The sequence below is a fragment of the Balaenoptera physalus genome, assembly GCF_965194825.1.
Source record: "Balaenoptera physalus genome assembly, chromosome: 11".
Classification (NCBI taxonomy): domain Eukaryota; kingdom Metazoa; phylum Chordata; class Mammalia; order Artiodactyla; family Balaenopteridae; genus Balaenoptera; species Balaenoptera physalus.
The window spans coordinates 84687711-84707361 of NC_138896.1; the positions used below are offsets into that span (position 1 = coordinate 84687711).

At 40.4% G+C, this 19651-nt stretch overlaps 1 protein-coding gene across 2 annotated transcripts in view; it reads left to right on the forward strand.

The window, feature by feature from the left end:
- The window catches only part of SYNPR (synaptoporin), a gene marked incomplete at its 3' end in the record, with an annotated part of 295355 nt that overhangs the window by 273253 nt on the left and 2451 nt on the right, over positions 1–19651 (forward strand). For both annotated transcript variants that reach the window (XM_082412377.1, XM_082412378.1), the window contains one exon: positions 17655–17846. In XM_082412377.1, the coding sequence (XP_082268503.1) occupies positions 17655–17846 (192 nt within the window). The remainder of the gene's footprint in view (positions 1–17654; positions 17847–19651) is intronic.

Here is a 19651-nt window from a genome sequence, read left to right on the forward strand (position 1 = left end):
CTTTCCCAGATGTGGTTTTCACGGCTCCAAGCTACAGTTGGGGTTTCTGCCGTACTGTGGCTACAGACAGAAGGGCAAGGTTAACCTTGGCTAGGATTGCGGGGAGAAGCTTTAGAGAAGAGACAATGTTCAAACAGGCTCTGCGGTCAGTTTACTCAAAGGAAATTGAATCATCAAGCCCATGGAAACCTGACAGAAGGTCTGGGCCTCCTGCTTTCTGGGTAGGTAAAGTTATCTTCAGCCGCAGGCGTTCTTTGTTGGGGGATCAGGAAGATCTTATGTAGAAACTTGCTAAAGAGTAAGGTAAATGACAAGTTTGGTTTGTGATTTCTCAAAGCCTAGGCTTTGAAAGAAAGACATTGAGGCTTCAAGTTAACTTTTTATTTTGCTTTTATACTAAACTCTTTTTCAATAAGAACCAATTGTTTATAATTTTTAGGACAGTGATTGTGAAAATAAACACCTACTTTATTATGATCCAGAGTGTCATAATATCTGAGCAAATATTAGGGACAATAAAGTTACTATCTTTAACTTTAGGTAAAATAGCTTCCTTTATTCTGTAGTCCATCTGACACACTACTGCAGCAGAGAAATCCCCAACTGAGCCTGTAATGCCCTGCCTCTTCCTACACTAGATTAAAAAGATTCTCCTTGACACAAAATCAACAGAGGTCATCACCCTTGTAAACATTTAGAGATTTCACAACTTTGTACATCAGTTTGATATCAGGTGGACCTTTCAGAATAAAATGTTACTGGTAGTTGATATACTCTATTCCAGTTGGCTTTCTGTGAGTACGTGAAACAAACACCAGATGGTAATTTGTATAAAGATAAGGGAACCAATCGGTGCTAATTTTGGAAAGTTCTTGGCCATTTCTCTCACCCAGAGTTAGGAAGGGAATTCTCAGTTGGAATGACTTTCCAGGTTTCGAAAAGCACCTGTCTGATTTTCTTAAAACTGTGCTATCATTCTGCTTAACAGTATGTCAGGCCAGACCACAGCATCCCATGCATAGAAAACATGTTAGCTAAGTCTTCTTCCCAATCATCGGTAAACATATTGACCAGGACAGAGGTGCGCCTCAGAAACCCATGACCTGTTTGCACATTCCCTCTGCCCCTAACCGATACCGTTTTTTAGAGAGTCAAACTGGATGAACTGGTTTTTAATCTCTGGTCTAAACTGTCAGGTGGCAAATCTCACCCAAAAGGCTCACTGGTGGGGAGAACTAAACATAAGGTGTAGTGATGCAAAGACGGGGTAAATCCGGGCCTGTTGGCAATGTGTAAGACAGATGGCTATGCAAATAGGATTCTCACACTCAGTTGTAAGGTAAACTGTGAACCAGGCAGCAGCAGGTGGCTGGGTAAACGCAATGCTTAAATGCTGTCTGGATGTTTACATTTAGCTCTCAGAAACTGAAATCATCCTAATTGAATTCAACAAACAGTTATTGGGAAATTGTTATGTGCAAAACATTGTGCTAGGTTCTGAGAAAGCTGAAATATAGAGTCCTAGCTTTAGAGTTCTTTGATTCACTCTGCCAAGGGCTATAATAAGGGGAAAGCAAATGAGGGAAAAGCAATGAGGAAGAAAGAACGAACAAGGGATTGATTTCAACTGGAAAAACTTGGGAAGTTTTTTTTGAGGAGCAGGTCAAAGAGGGGAACATAGGTTGGCTTCTATGGGTAAATATGGTGGGAAGCTTCCTCTATGAGGAGAGACGTGGAGTGAGGGGCCAGACAGAAGAGAGCAGAAAGGAGTGTGTATGTGTGTGTGTAGGTACGTGTGAGTGAGGGTGAGTGTATTTAAAAGTGGGGGATTAGTACGACCTGAGGTTATTAGAGGTGGGATGAGCCTAATTGTGGAGCATAGATTTACATTCTATAAAAGATCTCTGTCCCTTCCTCCTCCCCTGCCCCCCCAAAAATACTCCCAAGGCACGATGAATTCTAATACACTTACCTATACAATTGGAAGTTTTCAGATAGAGAAGGGTATTAGCAAACCTGTGTTTTTTAAAAGTTTATATTAACAATTAAATAACATGCTGGTACTAGAGATGGGGGACTGAAGAGCAGACAGTTGCAATAGTCTAAAGAGGAAGCAATAAGAGCCTAAATAGAACATCATCTCTTTCTTGAGCAACTTTTCTTGAGCACCAGGCAGGGAACCAAGGGCTTTGCATGCATGACTCATTTAAAGCTCACAGAAACCCTATGAGCTATATGTTTTTATTCCCATTTCAAGAGAGGTCCAAGGTCAGTAACATGGCTGGTGAATGGCTGAGCCAGGAGTGAAACCAGATCTGCCTGATCCAGGGCCTGGGCTGGCAGTCACCACCCGACACTATCCCACAGGAAGGCAGGGATAGGGAGGAGGAGCTTAAGAAGGCTTTCCCGTGTAACATGAGATTTTGCCTTCAGCCAAGCTGATACCTGCAGATGGAGAAGTAGGTTTAGGAAAGAGACGGACTTCTTTTTCCAACAAATTAAATTGAAGGAGTGTAGGACATCCATACGCGGCTAGTAGCAAAGAAAGGGGATGCGGATCTGAAATTCAGAGGAGGTCATGACAGTGGATGAGAGTGTGGAGAGAGGGGAGTGAAAAGAGAAGTTATGACCTTACAAACTCCCATATTTTAGGGATAAACAAGAAAAGGGCCCTCAAAGAGAACTCTTACGAACTTAAGGTAATAGAACTGACCATCAGAAGGCCTCCCATCTAAAAGATTTTAAAATGAATAAATGAGAGGTTTTCCTGAATCATCCCTATTCAAAGAGAACATTTAGAAATATGGTAGTATGTTTTTTCATGTAATTTTAATGGGGTAAACAGATCCCAAACCTGTATCTTGATTAAATGACCATCCAAGAGCCTGACCCGCCCGTACCCCAAAACTTACTGAGTTCAGCAGGGCAGGTCTACCAAGCCAACATACTGAGGTGGTAGAATTTGCTATTGTGAAATATCCTGGAATCATAGATTCTCAGAGTTGGGTACCCAGTAAATGGACTTCCCATCTTCCCGGCCAGAAACCTGGATACTTACTATGACACCTTCTCTCCACCTCTAAATCAAATCCCTCACTAAACTCCATTAAATCCATCTGATTATCTTTTGCTTGAATCCAACCGACACTTCCCTAATTCAGACTATTGTCACTTCTTTTTGACAATATGACCACAATCTCCTACTTCCCCTCCTCATCCTTCACCAGATCCAATTTCCCTGGAGCAATACATGTACATTTGTTATCACATCCTTATAAAGGGTCTCTGACCCTAAAAAGGTAAAGAACCACTGTTCATTTAAAGTGAATTACTCCAAGCTTTCATTTTTCTGGATTGATAAGCCCACCAGGCTCTCTCCCATCTCGGAGCCCTTGTGCCTGCTCTTCTCTCTGCCTGCAAAGTTCTACCCAGATGTCCACGTGGCTGGTTCCCTTATTTTCTACAGGTCTTTACTCAAAACCTCCCTTCTTAATAAGGTTTCCCTGGCCACCCCAGCTAGAATTTCAGCATCTACGTCTCCATCACAGCCCTTCCTTTCCTTCTTCCCTGCATTATTTTTTCTCCATAACACTCACCACTATTCAGACCACTACATACTTCACTTATTTACCTTGTTCGTTGTCTCCTCCACAAGAAAGTACACTCTACAAGGCAGGGATTTTTGTCTGCTTTTGTCCACTCCTATATTTCTAGGGTCTAGGAGCCCACTTGATACATGGTGGAAAGTAAATGAATGATCAATGATGTTTACTGATTTTTTTTGTTTCTTTTGGTGTTTTTTTATTGTCCTGGATTATCTAGCTAATTTTTCTAGTTCTCACTTGAAGTGAGTAAGTAATTTCAAATTCTTTTTGAGGTTGGTTCCTCGTATTAAGCTACAAAAACAAACAGAATACTTGATGTCTATCATTTTAAGGAAGAACACTCTGGTATTTCTCTTTAGTTTTGAATGCCAAGCATGGCAGGGGTGGGGTGGATTAGAGGACTGTTCCATTTAAAATTATGAAAAATGAATTAGGAATTTTCATTTGCAAGGTCTTCCCATTCATTAAATTCGTAAATAGCTATAATATGACCCAATGGAGGTAGGTGCTCTCAAATAACGGAGGTGAAACTAACCTTTGCATCCATTTTGTATTTAGAAACGAAGAAGTTGGTGAATGCTAGAAAAAGAAAGCTCTCTATTTCACTACTTTTTTTATGAGCAAAGTTAATCAAAACCTCTTTAGGACAGACTCACCGTTGTGAGAAAGTTTGCCTTGCTTGTGGAAAATACGTGTACTGATAAAACACAGGTGGCTTAGCAAACACAACAGTATCTGTGGGAAAGATTGCATTTTTTTTCCCAAATTCATGGAATTAAGTGCCTTGGGGCAACTGAAACTGTGACTCGGAAAAATACTTTAATAACTATTCTTTGCTCATAGCAATACAAATCCTAATTCAGGCATGGCCTGTGGAGAGTTAAAAGGCAGTGTCGCTCTCAGAGTAAGCAGAAAGAAATACCCACAAGAGCCAGGCACACAGTGCAGTACAGGCGCCTCAGTGGGAGGAATTCAGCTGGGCAACTGCTGCTGAGCATCCAAGAAGCCGAAGCCAATGTCAGTCTTTTCATTAAAGTGATGTCAAAACTAGTTAGATTTAGTTACCACTCAGCCAGTCTCTGGCCCTGAAAGCCAATGGGTGGCTCTCATTCTAGTCAAGTGGGTTGGCATCCAGCATCCACAGTCTCACTTCCAGAAAGGCTGCACCTCTGCCACCAATGATCTGCTCTGGGAACTCGTTCTTGACGAGTATGTCTCCTCGTTAAACAATTCTGCCCTGTGTCTAGTTCACCCGAAGAACTAGGAAGGAATAATGCTAACAGTCAATATTTATCGAGTAGTTAATGAGAGTCAGGCATCCTGTAATGAGTGTTTCGTGTGTGACATCTCAGTTAATCCTCACAAAAGTTTTCGGAGGTAGGTATTGTCCCACCATTTTACAGATGGGGAAACTGAGGTTGAGAGGGTTCAGGGATCTTGGCTAAAGTCACACAGTGAATCAGCCATGAAGAATCCAGCACTGACTTTAAAACTATAGCAATTAACCCCTGTGCCCTCCTGACCCTCTAAAGAATGAAAACTAAGGAGATGGGAAAATGGTAAAGAAGTGACCTCCAAGGGGTGTGTTTCTACCACTGTCCTGAATATTGTCAGAAAAGCTACATACTAAACCAGAAACAAGACTTATCCAGTCTCAGTTCCAAATTGACACTTCACAAAGTGGTTCAAGGGAGCCCTAGGTTGGGAACCATTGTTTTGAAACCTTTGGGTAAGGTAGGGGCAGGGAGTTGTCACTAAAACCAAACCAAACAAACAAACAGACCTGATGGCCATTCCAAGCCCACAACATAGCCGAGTGCACTGTATGTGCATCTGACATATGATCATTCAATGATCAATTCAAAAACAAAAAAACATGTGCCCACATATAAGAAAGATACATAGAAACATAAAACATTTCCAACCTGTGGGCACTTGGTCTTCCATCCAACCAAAAAGCATCAACACAGCAATATGGTCCATCTCAGTGGGAACATCTCCCTGAACTGAAGCAATTCCAGGGCTCAGAGCTCCGTATGTTTCATACATGGCCTCCAAACACAAGCCCACAACCTTACGCATACACAACAGCTAGGACGGCCCTCAGTGTGGGAGACTTGAAAGGTTTATCAAGGATTATTTCCACTCTTGGTGATTTTTCTCATTACAAAAAAATCTTAAACCCCATCTGTAATTGTGCAGGATTCAACTCATATTTCCAACACATTTTAAAAGGTTATTATTATTGCAAGTGTGGATTTCTTTTTACCTTAAGCTACACACAATTACTTTAACAGGTACCGTAATTTAGCTTTCAGATTCTCTCCAAATCATCAAAACAAGGTACTTGCAAAATGTTTATTTCCCAGGTGTTTTCCACTAGTTTCAATACTGTTTGCCACGGTGCATAAATGGAATGAGGGTGGTTCCTGAAATCTGGAACCAGGGTGTTATATACGTACTTCCAGAACAGGGTGCAGCTTTCTTTGCGCTCCAAAATAAAAACCCACTTTCTATTTGGCTTCATTTTTGTAATAGTGGAAAAGATTTTTTCTTTTTTAAAAAAGAATATTATGAGTGGCACTTAGCAGGGGCAGCTCTGCAAACTGGTGCGAGATTATTACATCTTCAACTAATTTCTGCAAATTTGTGTGGAATCATGGGCCTCTTTGTGACTAAGAATATCTTATGTAGAACCTTCACTTTTTTAACAGCTCATTTCTTCCTCTCATCAACAGGATACAATATGGTATATAATGAGATCTCATTATAGGAGATTTTAATATACCATAGGTCAAGTTGTGTCCACATAGCATAACTTCTCGAGACCAGATTCTAATAATATGCAGTTTTAGCTAAGTGCCTATTATTGGACTTTCATATGATAATGTTAGTCCTAATCCCCTGATACTCAGCTCCACAGGTTTCATTAAGCCATCAGTTTGGGAAGCAAAAAGGAAAAAAAAGGGAAAAAGAGCATACGTGTTTCTTCTTTATTTGTATAATAGATTTTTCCTCTCTCTGCTTATATCTATTAAAAATAATACTGGACTAGGTGTGGCAGTAGGTATAAAAATATATTTGACACAGTTTCAATAAGACATAATCTTAGCAAAGCCATAATGGTTGAGGGCCCAGGCTCTGGAGTCAAACCGTGTATATGTCCTGGGCCTACCACTTGCTTGCTGGGTGACCCTGGGCAATTTCTTTCAACTCACTGTGCCTCTATATTCTCAGTTGTTAATTGATGGTAATAATAGTACCTACCTTATCACTGAGAATTAAATGAGGTTAACACTCAGCACAGTGCCTGGTGGATAGCAATTACTCAATAAATGCTGGAAGAGAGAAAATAAGAAGAAAGTTATCTTAAAATTGAAGTGGGAAAATGAGACCTGCCTATATGAAAGTGAGGCAGGGTGGCAATGTGTACAGAATAGCGGGAAAGCCCTTGAGAGCAGAAGTGGAGAGCAGTGGCTTCTGGTGTGGGCTGGGCCGCTTTTAGGGAGGAAGTTTCCACACAGACTAGGACCCTGCCTCTCAAAGTCTGTCCCTGGACAGCAGCCCTGGCATCACTTGGAAGCTTGTTAGAAGTACAAACTCTCAGACCTACGCCAGACCTGCTGAACCAGAATCAGAATCCACATCTCAACCAGATACCCAGGTGATCCGTGGCACCTAAAGTGGAGAAGCTCTGCTCTTGGACACACCTTGCTTCTCAGAGCTTTCAGGCCTGCCATTCTCTCTTATCACGCACATTGGCACTTAGAAAAGAATAGCACTGGGGAAAAGGAAGCTATCCTCCCCAAAACTCCCACTGCAAAAAAACTGTGAGTGTTACATTCTAACAGTTATATGTTGGGAATATGATAGAACTGACAAAAATAAGTGGAATCAGCTAAATAAAGCAAGAAACATAAGTTATGATTCCATTAATATTTATGCCTCGACAGGGTATAAATCACAAATATTTATTTCATCCAGACTAAAAACGAAAACCAAGAAAACATATGATGACTCTTTGGGGGAGTGTTTGGGCAGAAGTCCCTGGTCCCTTCAGGCTTACAAAATACGGATTCCTGCAGAAGGCAATGACATTTCAATTCCACGCATCTCCCTGTTCATTCTCCTCAAACACACACCAAACAACAACACCGTGTTTCCATGAGTTACACTATGCACGCAGCACACATTGCAGACAGACACACAGACACACACTCAGATTCATCCACACCTTGCCACTTTTTCATGTTTGCCTTCCTTCTGTCCTTAGGCACCTGCTCAAATCTTGCCTGCCAGAGACACAGAATCTTCCATCTGGAATAGACTTATGAGAAATAGGCTAAGAACAGAAGGAAGAACTGATGATGAAAATAATAATACCTATCATTTATTGGGTACCTAGTTGTGCAAGATATTGTCCCACAGATTAGCCATTCTTTTTTCATTCCCGCAGTAACTCTCTAAGACAGGCCATTAACTGTCTACTATTTCAGTTAAGGAAATAAGGACCCACAAGGTCAAGTAAACTGCCAAAGGCTACGCAGCTGAGAACCAGCATAACTGAGACTTGAACCCAGGTCTGTCTTCTCCCCAACTGGCAGAGTGAAGCCAACATCGATGAATCCAATAACCATCCTCTCGGGAAATGGCTTCTAATTTGTAATTCAAATGTAGTATTTTCCCTCGTTTTCACTTTGTATGATGAGCGGGGAAGTGGCGAAGGAATTTTCTTGAGTCAGGATGAATTTAAGCTGTGGATGGTGAAGTGCAGGATAATTTCCTCGTTGGTATTTTGGAAGTTCTCCGTTTTAACCATCTGTTGCAGGCTGACAGATGGGTTGATATATGACAGAATAATGGGTCTTCAATTCTAGGAAGGCAGAAGGAATGCTTGAAAAATAGCAGCTCTTTTCATGAACCTAACTGTGCTAACACCGCTTGCTCACTTGCAAAAAAAAAAAAAAAAAAAAAGTCGGTGGGAGGGAAGTGTGAAATATAATCATAATCATTCCCCTAAACAGAAAGTTTCTCACAATTGCCGAAGGTCAAATCCAGTAAAATATGCCTATTCTAAAATTATACTAAAGTTTTCAAATCCAGTTATTTGAAAGGGTGTACGGGGGGATAGATATAAAGAAAAATAATAAAAACAACCCCCCCCCCCCAAACCCTTCTTCCATCCCTTTCTTCCAGTCATGTAATTTTTTATAGGCAGCCAGTGTTAGGAGTTTCTTATATCTTTGAAATAATTTACAAAACGTGAGATTTTTGAAATCCAAATGATTTCCACTCTGGGTGACTGCCAAATGTGAAGTCTCTTCCCTTTCTTCTTGCGTTCAGTGGGTATAGATGAGAAGTCACGCCAGACGTTTGGCTAGGCACAGGGACACAGGTGGCTAAGACTGTTCCATCCCCAAGGAACTCACATTCCAGTGAATGAGGTCAACATATGAACAGAATTTAAATAGCACATACTGTGTGCTTTCTGAGAATGTAGCAGTGACCAGTGTATCCCAGGCAGAACTTCTTCAAATGGCCTTTCATGTCTTAACACAATTATCCCAGTTCTTTTCTATCATGTATTGTAACCGGATGATATATTCACACACACACACACACACACACACACACACACACACACACACGCACAGGCACACTCCTGGTCGTTGCCAAATAGGTTTGAAGCTCTATCCGCAGAGAACCACTGACTCGAACTTTAGACTGTATTAAGAAAATACAAAGTTTTGGCCATATGAATTTAACCTCAGCAGAGTGAATCTATTTTTGAAAGAACGTCAGAATACAGAGTGGGGAAAGGGGGAAAAGCAAGTCATTACAGCTGAATTCATTGTCAAATATCACTGACCATGACATAATCAGGCCATGTCTCTTGAAGCTTACATCATCTTTACCACCTTCATAAATGCAACAATGAAAATACTCCAGTCTCCATGATTAACATTTGTATTTAATTTTAATCCTCACACCAATCCTGTAAGGTAGGCGCTCCTATTCCATGTTACAGATGTCAGCACTGAAGCCCAGAGAATTTCTAAGTCTGTGTATTATTTCCAGCTATGCATATCAATTCTTCCATGTCCTATCTGGAGATATCAGTAGTGTAGAATAGTAAGTTAATAATAGGATTATGTTTTCAAAGGAGTATTTGACAGCCTGGATTTATCTCCTCAGCAGTTCCTTCCCACTCTAATATTATGTAATTCCAGAGAAGCATTTTTTTTTTCCAGTTTCAGGGAAGGCGATAGCAAGAGAGCACAGAGCAGGGTTCAAAAAGGAGCTGACTTGTTTCGGAAGGTGGCCCCTTAAAGGTCTGCTAGCATTTTCTGAGTCACAGTTTCTCAGTGTAGCTTACTTGAAATGATTTCCTATAAAACGTATCCATTCTTAAATATAGGTTGGTGGTGGGGCAACTTAAATTTTTAGACAGTTTAAGAAATTACTTTGGATTGCCTCGTATTTTAACTATCCATGTCTCTGCTGTTTGCCATTGTATGGAGGAAAAAAAGTAGTTGTGTGTCATCTTTTTTTAAAAGTGTGCATGTGCTATCACATATATATGACTCCCAAGTCATATCTATCTGTCTACCTATCTATCTATCTGTTCACACACTGAAGGAACATTGTAGTCCAAGGTACATGTGAGTGATGAAGTTCAAATCGGGCTGCTTTTGACTTCAAGCCTCCCACCGTGTCTCCTATATACTGCATTTCCTCCAGATGTTTCATCTATATGCTGCCTGACATCTGGTGTTTTCCAGATATGTTTACTATGCCCAGATGTTTCATGTTAAGTAGACAAAGCTGGTTAATTGTTTAAACCTTAGTATTTTCATCTAGTTGCTTCGATGGCAGGCCCAAAAATATTTTAGAAATGCTAAATAATACATAAAAATAAAAAAGGTTGATAAGATGCTCAATAAGCATCTCTAAATTTCCAGACTTATCCTTGACTAACTCTACAAATATGATTTTTCCCAATTATTTTTAAGACATCTAAACTGGTTTCAGCAGTTGCCTCACCTCTGGTCTAAGACTTGGGCATCTTACTTGTTTCTGTACTTACTGGTAGATGTGTCAAAACCAGTATGCAACTATTTGGAAAGAGTGTCATTTTCTACGTAAGCTAGCGACTCACCTGGAAACAGTAGCATCCCTGGTTGTTTCCCTAGGCTTACAAACTTGTAGAGTACAAGGGTCCGGAAAGGCAGGAATAATCCCTGGTTGTTTCCCTAGGCTTACAAACTTGTAGAGTACAAGGGTCCGGAAAGGCAGGAATACTCTTCTGCCAACATTTAGATATATAAGCAGATCCATCCTAGATCTTTTTACCCCTGGGTCTCACTCTGTTTATTGCTTGGCTTTCTTAGAGGGAGAGAATTACAGGTAAGCAAGTGCAGAAAGCTGATAGCCTCAGCAGACATGTGGGCCGCCAAAATTCCCAATAAACAAGCTTCCTCGCCTCCCACTCAAACTTCCCTCTTGGTCCTGACCAATGTCAGCATGCATCCTTCTTGGGCATGGATTAAGCAGGTAGTAAAGAGAAGCCCAAAGCTCCCTCTACACGCCAATTCATAGGCCTTCCAGATAAGACATTTTGCAGTGTGTTTATTTTCAACATGAGTCTGCTTTGAGAGCCACCCAAGGAACAAACCTAAAAGAATTCTGGATACAACCAGATCTGTGCAGCTTTCCCCATCCCTCTAGACTGGCCAGTGACCCACACGCATTTTTTGTTTGTTTTAAAAACACGAAGTCCCTTTCCTGCAAAGCCATTATCACCATTTGCAATTACACATTCTTCTGTGGTTATGCGAGTCAGGTTTCTCTCCTCCAACAGGATGAATACTGGGGCCATGTCTGTTTTTATGAACTACTGTATTCCTAAGACCTGGCATCTAATCGGTTCTTACTAGAGATTTGTTGAATAAATGAATGAACCACCTAATTTGACCATCAAAACCCACTGAATAATACTAATACACTTTTCTATACTGTTATATATTTAATTATTATGTATAGAATTTGCCTATAATATGTGTTTGTGTGTGTAAATTCATTGAGGGCTTACTATGTGTCAGGCACTGAGCAAAGCATTTTATTGAATTAACTCATTTATCCTTAGCAAAAACCCTATGAAAATATATGTTATTATTGCCCCTTTTTACAGATGGGAAAACTGAGGCTTAAAGGGTCCCAGAGCTACTTAGAAAGAGTTGAGATTTGAACCCAGGGCTACCAGATTCCAAAGACTGTAGAGTGACCTACTAGGTGATTCTTTCCTAAAAACCTATATATAAGACCTACCTCACAAATTCTTGGTGAAGAAAGTAGAATAATGTATGTAAAGTTCTTAGCACAGTGCCTGGCTTATAGTAAACACTGAATCAATAGCAGCTACTACTAGTAATATTATTACTATTAATTTATTTTGAGCAGTTACTAATTTTCTTATATTATTATGGACTTGTTTGGAAATGTTTGTGCTATTTGTAATGAAAGGTTTAGGCTGGATCGATTGGAATTCAGAGCAGGTTGTAAGGAATGTTTTTAACCTGTGATTTACAACAGCATTGCAGCAAGCTACGGAAGAGCTTGCATCTACTCCAAGATCGCCAAACAGCCAAGAACACCTCCTTCTTGCACCCAGATTATGAAATCAGTTGTCTCTCACTGAGCTACAGGGAGAGATGCATAAAAATTTTTTTTCTTTTCATAAGAAAAGTTTAAAACAAGAAGAAACAGAAGGCCTCAGTTCCACAGCTGAACAACCACAAATCAATTGATAGAGTTCTCTGGGAACAGACTGAAAAAATGCAGTGTGTCGATCATAATCAAATTTAACTTAAGAGAAAAAGAAATGAAATCCTACATTGATTCTCCATTGTCAGCCAGATTCTTCACATGTGGAACCAGATGACTGATTATTACTCAGCCCCTGTAACAGAACAACCCCATCCACTGCAGCTTTCTTTCTGCAAGATCCTGATTAGCTGATAGTGTATCTCGCAGTAATAACATAAAACAACCCAGACAGTGCAGAAAGGGCAGAGATGTAAACCACCTGAGGGCCGAGAACAGTTCTTTGGCCAGTGTTTGCCAGCCCCTCCTCCATTTTTAGAACAGTACCCAGCCCAGAGTGGGAAAATAATCGATACTGAACATATGATTGGGAAAAGGGACAAGTAAAATGATGGACCAATGAACGAATCAATGGGATTTGGAGTCAGATCTGAGTTTGGTACCCAATTCCTCTAATCACTTACCTTCTCTAAGCCCTCTCCTTCATCTGTAAAATAGAAAAACTAACGCTAATCCATAGGGCTGTGGTTAGGCTGAACTGAGGCTAAACGTGTAAAGCACATCAACCTCAGGCCTGACACACGGTGCGCCCCCCGTCAAAGCTGGTTTGGAATATAATGAGGTTCACCTTCTGATGAGAGACACAGACTTTGAAGCCCTGCCAACCTTGGTCGCAAACAGAGCTCAGCAACTTAGTGACTCTCAGACCTCCAGCAACTCACTTGATCTTTCTGAACATTGATTTTCTCATCTGTAAAGTGGGGTCAATAATAGCCACTTCAAAGTGTTATTATGAGACTTAAATGAGTGATACATGAAATACACAGTGTCTGGTACGTAGTAACTGCTCTGTAAATGATAGCCGTAACTATGAATATTGCAACTTAATTTTTATTATGAGTCAATAAAATCATGGGCCTCTAAAAGCAACAGAGTGCTTTTATAATAGATTAAGAACACAGATTCTGATATATGTATATGTGTAACTGATTCACTTTGCTGTACACCTGAAACTAACACAGCATTGTAAATCAACTGTCCTCCAATAAATATTTTAGAAGAAAAACACAGATTCTGGAGCCGAACTCCCTGGGTCCAAATCCTGGCTCTGCATCTTTCAATCTGGGTTTAAGCAATTTATCCCATCTGTAAAATGGGACTCCATATTTCATCCCATTTCACCAGTCACCATCCTGGCACATGTGTTGAGAATAGAGGGGTCATGTTAGACTTTCCCCCTACATCTAGGCTGAAATGTAGCTCCCACTTAGTGGAGCTGTTTCTGTGGGCCCATCTCTTCCCTTGGCTGCCAGTACCAAAAACCCACGCCTCCCTTTGGTCATTGATCTGCCTTCAGTCCTCCTCCAGACCACTGGGGCAATGGATTGTGCCATCCTATCAACCTACGTAAGAAATCCTATAGGCCAGGACAGATGCAAGAGGCGTGCTGGCCTTGTAAAAGCTAAGCTGAAAGGTGGCTACCAGGGCCATCTCAGACTCAAGTACCAAGAAAAATTGTGACATCAGTGACCCAAAACAAGACAAAGGGCATCACTTTCAGTGGACCCTCAACAAGTGTTTCCACTTGTTAATAGTGGATTGGAGTTATGGCGTCGCATAGCACATGTGACTGCTGAACACTTGAAATGGAGCTAACACCAAATTAAGATGTGCTGTAGGTATAAATTACACCAGGTTTTAAAGACTTAATACCAAAAAAAGTAAAATGTCTTATTTATAATTTTATAATCTATGAAATGATAATATTTTTATATATTGAGCTGTATTATATAAATATATATAATGTATTAATATGATTAATTGCACCAATCTCTTTTTGCTTTTTTTTTAATGTGTTTACTATAAAACTGAAAGTTACATATGTGACTCGCATCTCTGGCTCCCATTCTGTGCCTATGAGATAGCACTAGGTTAGAGTCTCAGTGTTCCCAGCCCAGGATGTGGCCATGCAGATCTTTCCAAACCTCAGACATTCTCTGCCCTGCTTCTGTCATGTGGGCCAGAAATTATTTACTGTTGTTCTTTAAATTAAATTATTTGGTAACTTCAATAAAATTTATTTTTTAAGAAACTCCTGTACCACTCCTGGATACAGAAATCCAGCATTATTTGACATAATTAGAAGATAAACATAGAAATGAATCATTGGAAAATAAAGAGTACTGTATTCCAGCCAGGTACCATTGTTTGCCTGAAGGCTCTGAGCCTGGGGCCAATTTTCTTTGATAGGTAGGTATTCAATATTTGTTAAATAGGTGTTAGAGACATATTAACATACAGCTGAGACTTTCTCCTTTACTACTCAGATTACAAGAGAATCGTGAAGGAGAAAGCATTTCTTCCTGTGTAGCTCAGTGTTATTTATTGCTATGTCTGTGTCTCCACAATTAGGTAGCCCAAATTTCAGAACACCTGGGCGTAATGGAAAACCACTCATTAAACACGGAGCCCAATGTCCTGAATTCAAATCTCTGTTACTTATGACAACTCGGACACATATTTAACTTCCCTGAATCTGTAAAATGGGCATAATTGTCTTCGCCTTCATGCAGTTACTGTGAAGATCAAATGATCTTCTGCCATAGTGTGTTAAAAACTAGACATTCTCTAGAAGTCATATGTCACTTTTATTAGTGTTCCAAATGAAATAATGAAATCAATCTGTGAGTGGACCCAGAGAGTTATCCCATCCAGCCACTGCTTAGCGATACTGTCTTCGAAAAGTCCAAAGCTCTTCTGTGAGCTGAGCTTCTATCTTGCTGTTTGATTTCTGTGTTTCCTGATTCACAGCTTTATTCTGGTATTCCTGAAAGCTGACTTAGCAAAGTGAATCCAGCTACACTGAGGGTGAGGGTCAGCTCATGATACGGCACAGTTGTCAAGCCAGGCACTAGTTATAAGGAAAGTATTTGACCTGTGTTTCAGTTTCCTCCTAAGAAAAGCAGGGCTAACCTCAGTACCTCGCTGTGAGGCGAATGATGTCTGTAAGTGGTTAGCAGAGTGCCTGGCATATAGGAGGCACTCTAAATGTGACAGCACATTTAATGTGACAGCAGCTGTTTCCTAAGACAGCCACTAGTTTGGGATAGCTTTTGATGGACGCTCTGCCCTGTCCACCCTGTTCTGTGTCCAAGAGGTGACTTGCATGGATCACATGGGGTTCCAATTGGGTTTGGCCAGTTGGAGGGAAACCGTGGGTTAAATCCATTTCACCTGCCTTCCTTAATCAAGGTTGTTTTAAGACTTGCCTGTCCTCCAGGCAGAAGGAACTTGGAGTCAGCTGTGTCTAGTTCCAGATGAGCTGGTCAAGAGAGGATGGGACCAACAACCCTTCAACTGGGCATGCGCCAGTGTCCTCTAGGTGACCTTTTGACGTCAGAGGGTCGAAAACGCCACGTGCAGAGACCTGTAGTCTCGTTACGCCTGCGCAGAATGAGGATTCCTGCACCTTTTTCCAATCACCTTTCCCCACGCCCCGCACGCCTCTGCCCGCCCTGCTGCTTTGTTCCTCATCCCATAAATACCCCACCACCCAGCAGTCCCTTGCCTTCCGGGGGGTGCATGTGGGATTTGTTCTCCCTGCGCTTGGCTCTATTGCGGAAAAAAATCTTTTCTTTGCTGCAGTCCTAGGCCTGTCGGGGTTTTGGCTTGCTGAGCATTGGGCAAAATGAACCTGGTTTGGTAGTTTAAAGAATGGGAGGACAGTGGGGTCAGGGCTTTGCTCCCACATCTCTCCCTGAATGTAGCTTCAAACTTAGGCTTAGGAGAAGACCCAAAAAAAGTTGAGGCTAATTTATACTCTAGCTAGAATTTTGACATAGTTGCCAAATTGTCACACTTTGCTCAGGTATAGAAAACGTGGCTTGAGGCTGCTTTCTGAAACCTTTGATGCTAAAACTCTCAATTCTAATGACATTTATTATTTGGTCTAATTATAAATCCTGGTGCTGCTGTAAGGACAAATAGGGCCACCTGAAGTTCTGTCTGGGCAAGCCATTGATATAATCAATCAGTGCCTTGATCACATTGCCATGCTGTTTTTATTTGGTCTAATTATAAAATATGTTTTAAAATATACAAGTTTATATAAAACAAAAGTCATCTTTAATCCTACCATTACCACCTGGTAAACTCCTATACAGAAATTTATAGAACCCAATTGGGACCATTTTGTATACTCATATATTCTTTTTTTCATTTATTTTCTCAACAAATGTTGCTGGCACCTCTTCTGCCAATACCCAACAATAAGCAAAAGAGACAGGCCCTGCCCTCGTGGAGCTGACATCTTACTGGGGAAAAGAGGCAAACATACACATTTTCACTCCTCACCACCATCCAATGAGACAGATACTGTTATTATCCCAATTGACAGAGGGTTAAATTGAGGCTTCAAGTATTAATAGTTTAGCAAAGTGCCTAAGGACACAGAGCTAGTAAGCAGAAAAGTCAGGATTCAACCCCAGGCCTATAGATGACAGACTGAGCTTTTAACTCATATGAGATACCTTAGTACAATATACCATCCCTCTGTATAAAATGATACTAGGGGGGAAAAGGGTTGCATTAGCTCCCCAAAATAACATATTTACTCCAAGGACATAGATCCTAACTTCAGCCATAAAGTTCGTTTATGGAAAATGATTCATTTCTATTGTGTCATATTTAACTTAAGCAGGACCTCAATCTTTTTAACTTTCTTAATGTCTTGTTTTAAATAAAAACATGAATGTTCCTTAAAGCAGACATGAAAAGCAGTATAGAATAGTCAAGCTCACTGGTCCTGGAAGCAGACCGCCAGGCTTAGAATCCTGCCCCCAACCCTTACTAACTCATGACTCTGAGAATCTTTTTTAACCTCTTCGTGCCTCAGTTTCCTCAACTGTAAAATGGGGACAGGATTTGCATCTATTTCATAGTGCTGTTGTTAGGATTAAATGAATTAATACATGTAAACTTGGAATAATACTTCACATAGTAAGTGCTCAGTAAAAGTTATTACTATTGTGATTTTAATAAGTCCATTTTCTAGAAATATAAATACAGTATCACAAAACTTTCTTTTATTCGTTTCTCAGCATGGTTCCAATGCTATGGGGTCTTGGAATTTTTCAAAAGGCAAACCAAAGAGTTGTATAAACGAATCAATTTGTTTCTAGAACTCACTTTTCTCTTCCTGTTTTATCTTTCTGTTTGTCTCTGTAGGACTTCATCGTCACTGTAGTCTTTTCTTTCTTGTGGTTGGTGGGTTCATCAGCTTGGGCAAAAGGGCTGTCTGATGTCAAGGTTGCTACGGATCCCAAAGAAGTATTGTTACTGATGTCAGCTTGCAAACAGCCGTCCAACAAATGCATGGCTGTCCATAGCCCTGTGATGTCCAGCCTAAACACTTCTGTGGTACGTTTCCCTCTATGCTTTACCTCCCAGATCTTTGTTTGCCAGTCACAGGAATCAGAAAAACATCTCAGGAGTCTTCTGGGGAATTTTTGCCTCTGAAATGAGTCCAGTCTAAAAGGTGACAGTTCACTCCACAGGCTAGATGATCCTTTGGCCTTCCAGTTTTCTACCCATAGACTTTAATGCTGCCAATTAGAGAGTTCTTAATAAGAGCCCAGCAGGTACTGACAGCTGTTGCTTGGATGACAGTCAAGTCAGAATTCTAAGCCAGAAGCAGATATAAAATCTGAACTTTAAGTCTGAAGTCTGCCGGAAGTTAAAAGGAATATTTGATGGCATAGAGGTTTCCTGGGAAGAAAACACTGTTCAAGCCACACATAGTTAGAATACACCCAGTTGATTGTCTAGAGAAAAATACGCAGACCCAGTAGGGTACAGATAGAAATGCAAAGTATAAAAAATACCTGTAATAGTTATGGTAATTTTTTTAATCTTCTCCATGCTTCTGGTTTAGTTGCTTGATAACTTTGGAAAAGCCGAACTGTATTAGTTGAACAGTCAAATATTATCCTCAAGTGTATGGCTCTTACAGGGAGACAGAACACCTCACAGATAACAGGGCCACTAAATTGGATTCTTATTTTATGAGTGTAAGAACTTGTGTTATTCCAAAGAAAGAAACTGTATCTGAGAAACAGAAGCTATAGTAGCAGCAAAAAGCAGTAGTTACCGAATAATAGAGGGCTCCGTGTTTGATAAAGGATCGACATTCTTTAGCCAACCTTAAAAATTAATTATCTTTGCTTCACGGTTAACTTATGTTTCTACAGCTTTCTGGAATTTAATCTGAGAAGGCATTTAAGAAGGGAAAAAGTGTGGCTAATCAGCTGCTGGTGATTTGACTGTGAATCTTGCCTTAGTAATAAGATAGTAAACATTGAAATAAACTATATATTAGGGTCTCACAGTAATTTTTATTTACTTCTGGCCACAGCTATGGATGAATACTTTGAGGTGTACATTAAAATACATTCTTACTACTTCTGTAGTTTGTTTACAGGCAGTGCTTAATAAAAGTTATTATAACCCTGATCTCAGACTCTAAGAGAACAAAGATAAAATCATTCAGTGTGTTTCTTAGTTCTTCTAGTAAATTATGACATCCTGCACAGTCCATTTAATTCTGCTTCTGATGTCGCTAATAAGTTTAGACTAGGAGATGCAAATTTGGAATGAGAAACAATGCGACATATGTCTTAAAAATCAAAAGAAGAATGGATGGAAAGCAAATCACGTCGTGTGTGGCAGGGCAGGTCTGGTGCTGTTATCGTTCTGGATCTATGTTTGTGTGCTCCAGTTCCTAGTGGCAGAAAACTCCATTTAAACTGGCTAAAGCAAAACAGTCTTCGTATCCCTAAAATCCATTCTTTGTATCCCACTGCTGGTACCAATGTCTATATGGGGTATAATGGTTGGGTCACAAGTAACAGAAACGGACGAACCATCCATAATTTCTACTTCTCTTCCTCCAGCTTCACAGAAACAATGCTGGTACATGTCCTCAGATAATCTAGATGTCTTCTCTCCATTCTTTCTCATGTTATGTACTGTGTTTTCCAGTCTCTCTTTCTGTTGTCCCACATCTAGGCTAGACTCAAAATCCCTACTCTGACTTCAGCTGCAACAATATGGCAAGAACAAATTCGAGGGCTCATGTGCCCCTAAAATGTGCCAGGCAAGAGATCTGTGATACCTCTGTGATGACAATAAAGACATCACCGCTCCTTAAATAGGCCCATGGCAAT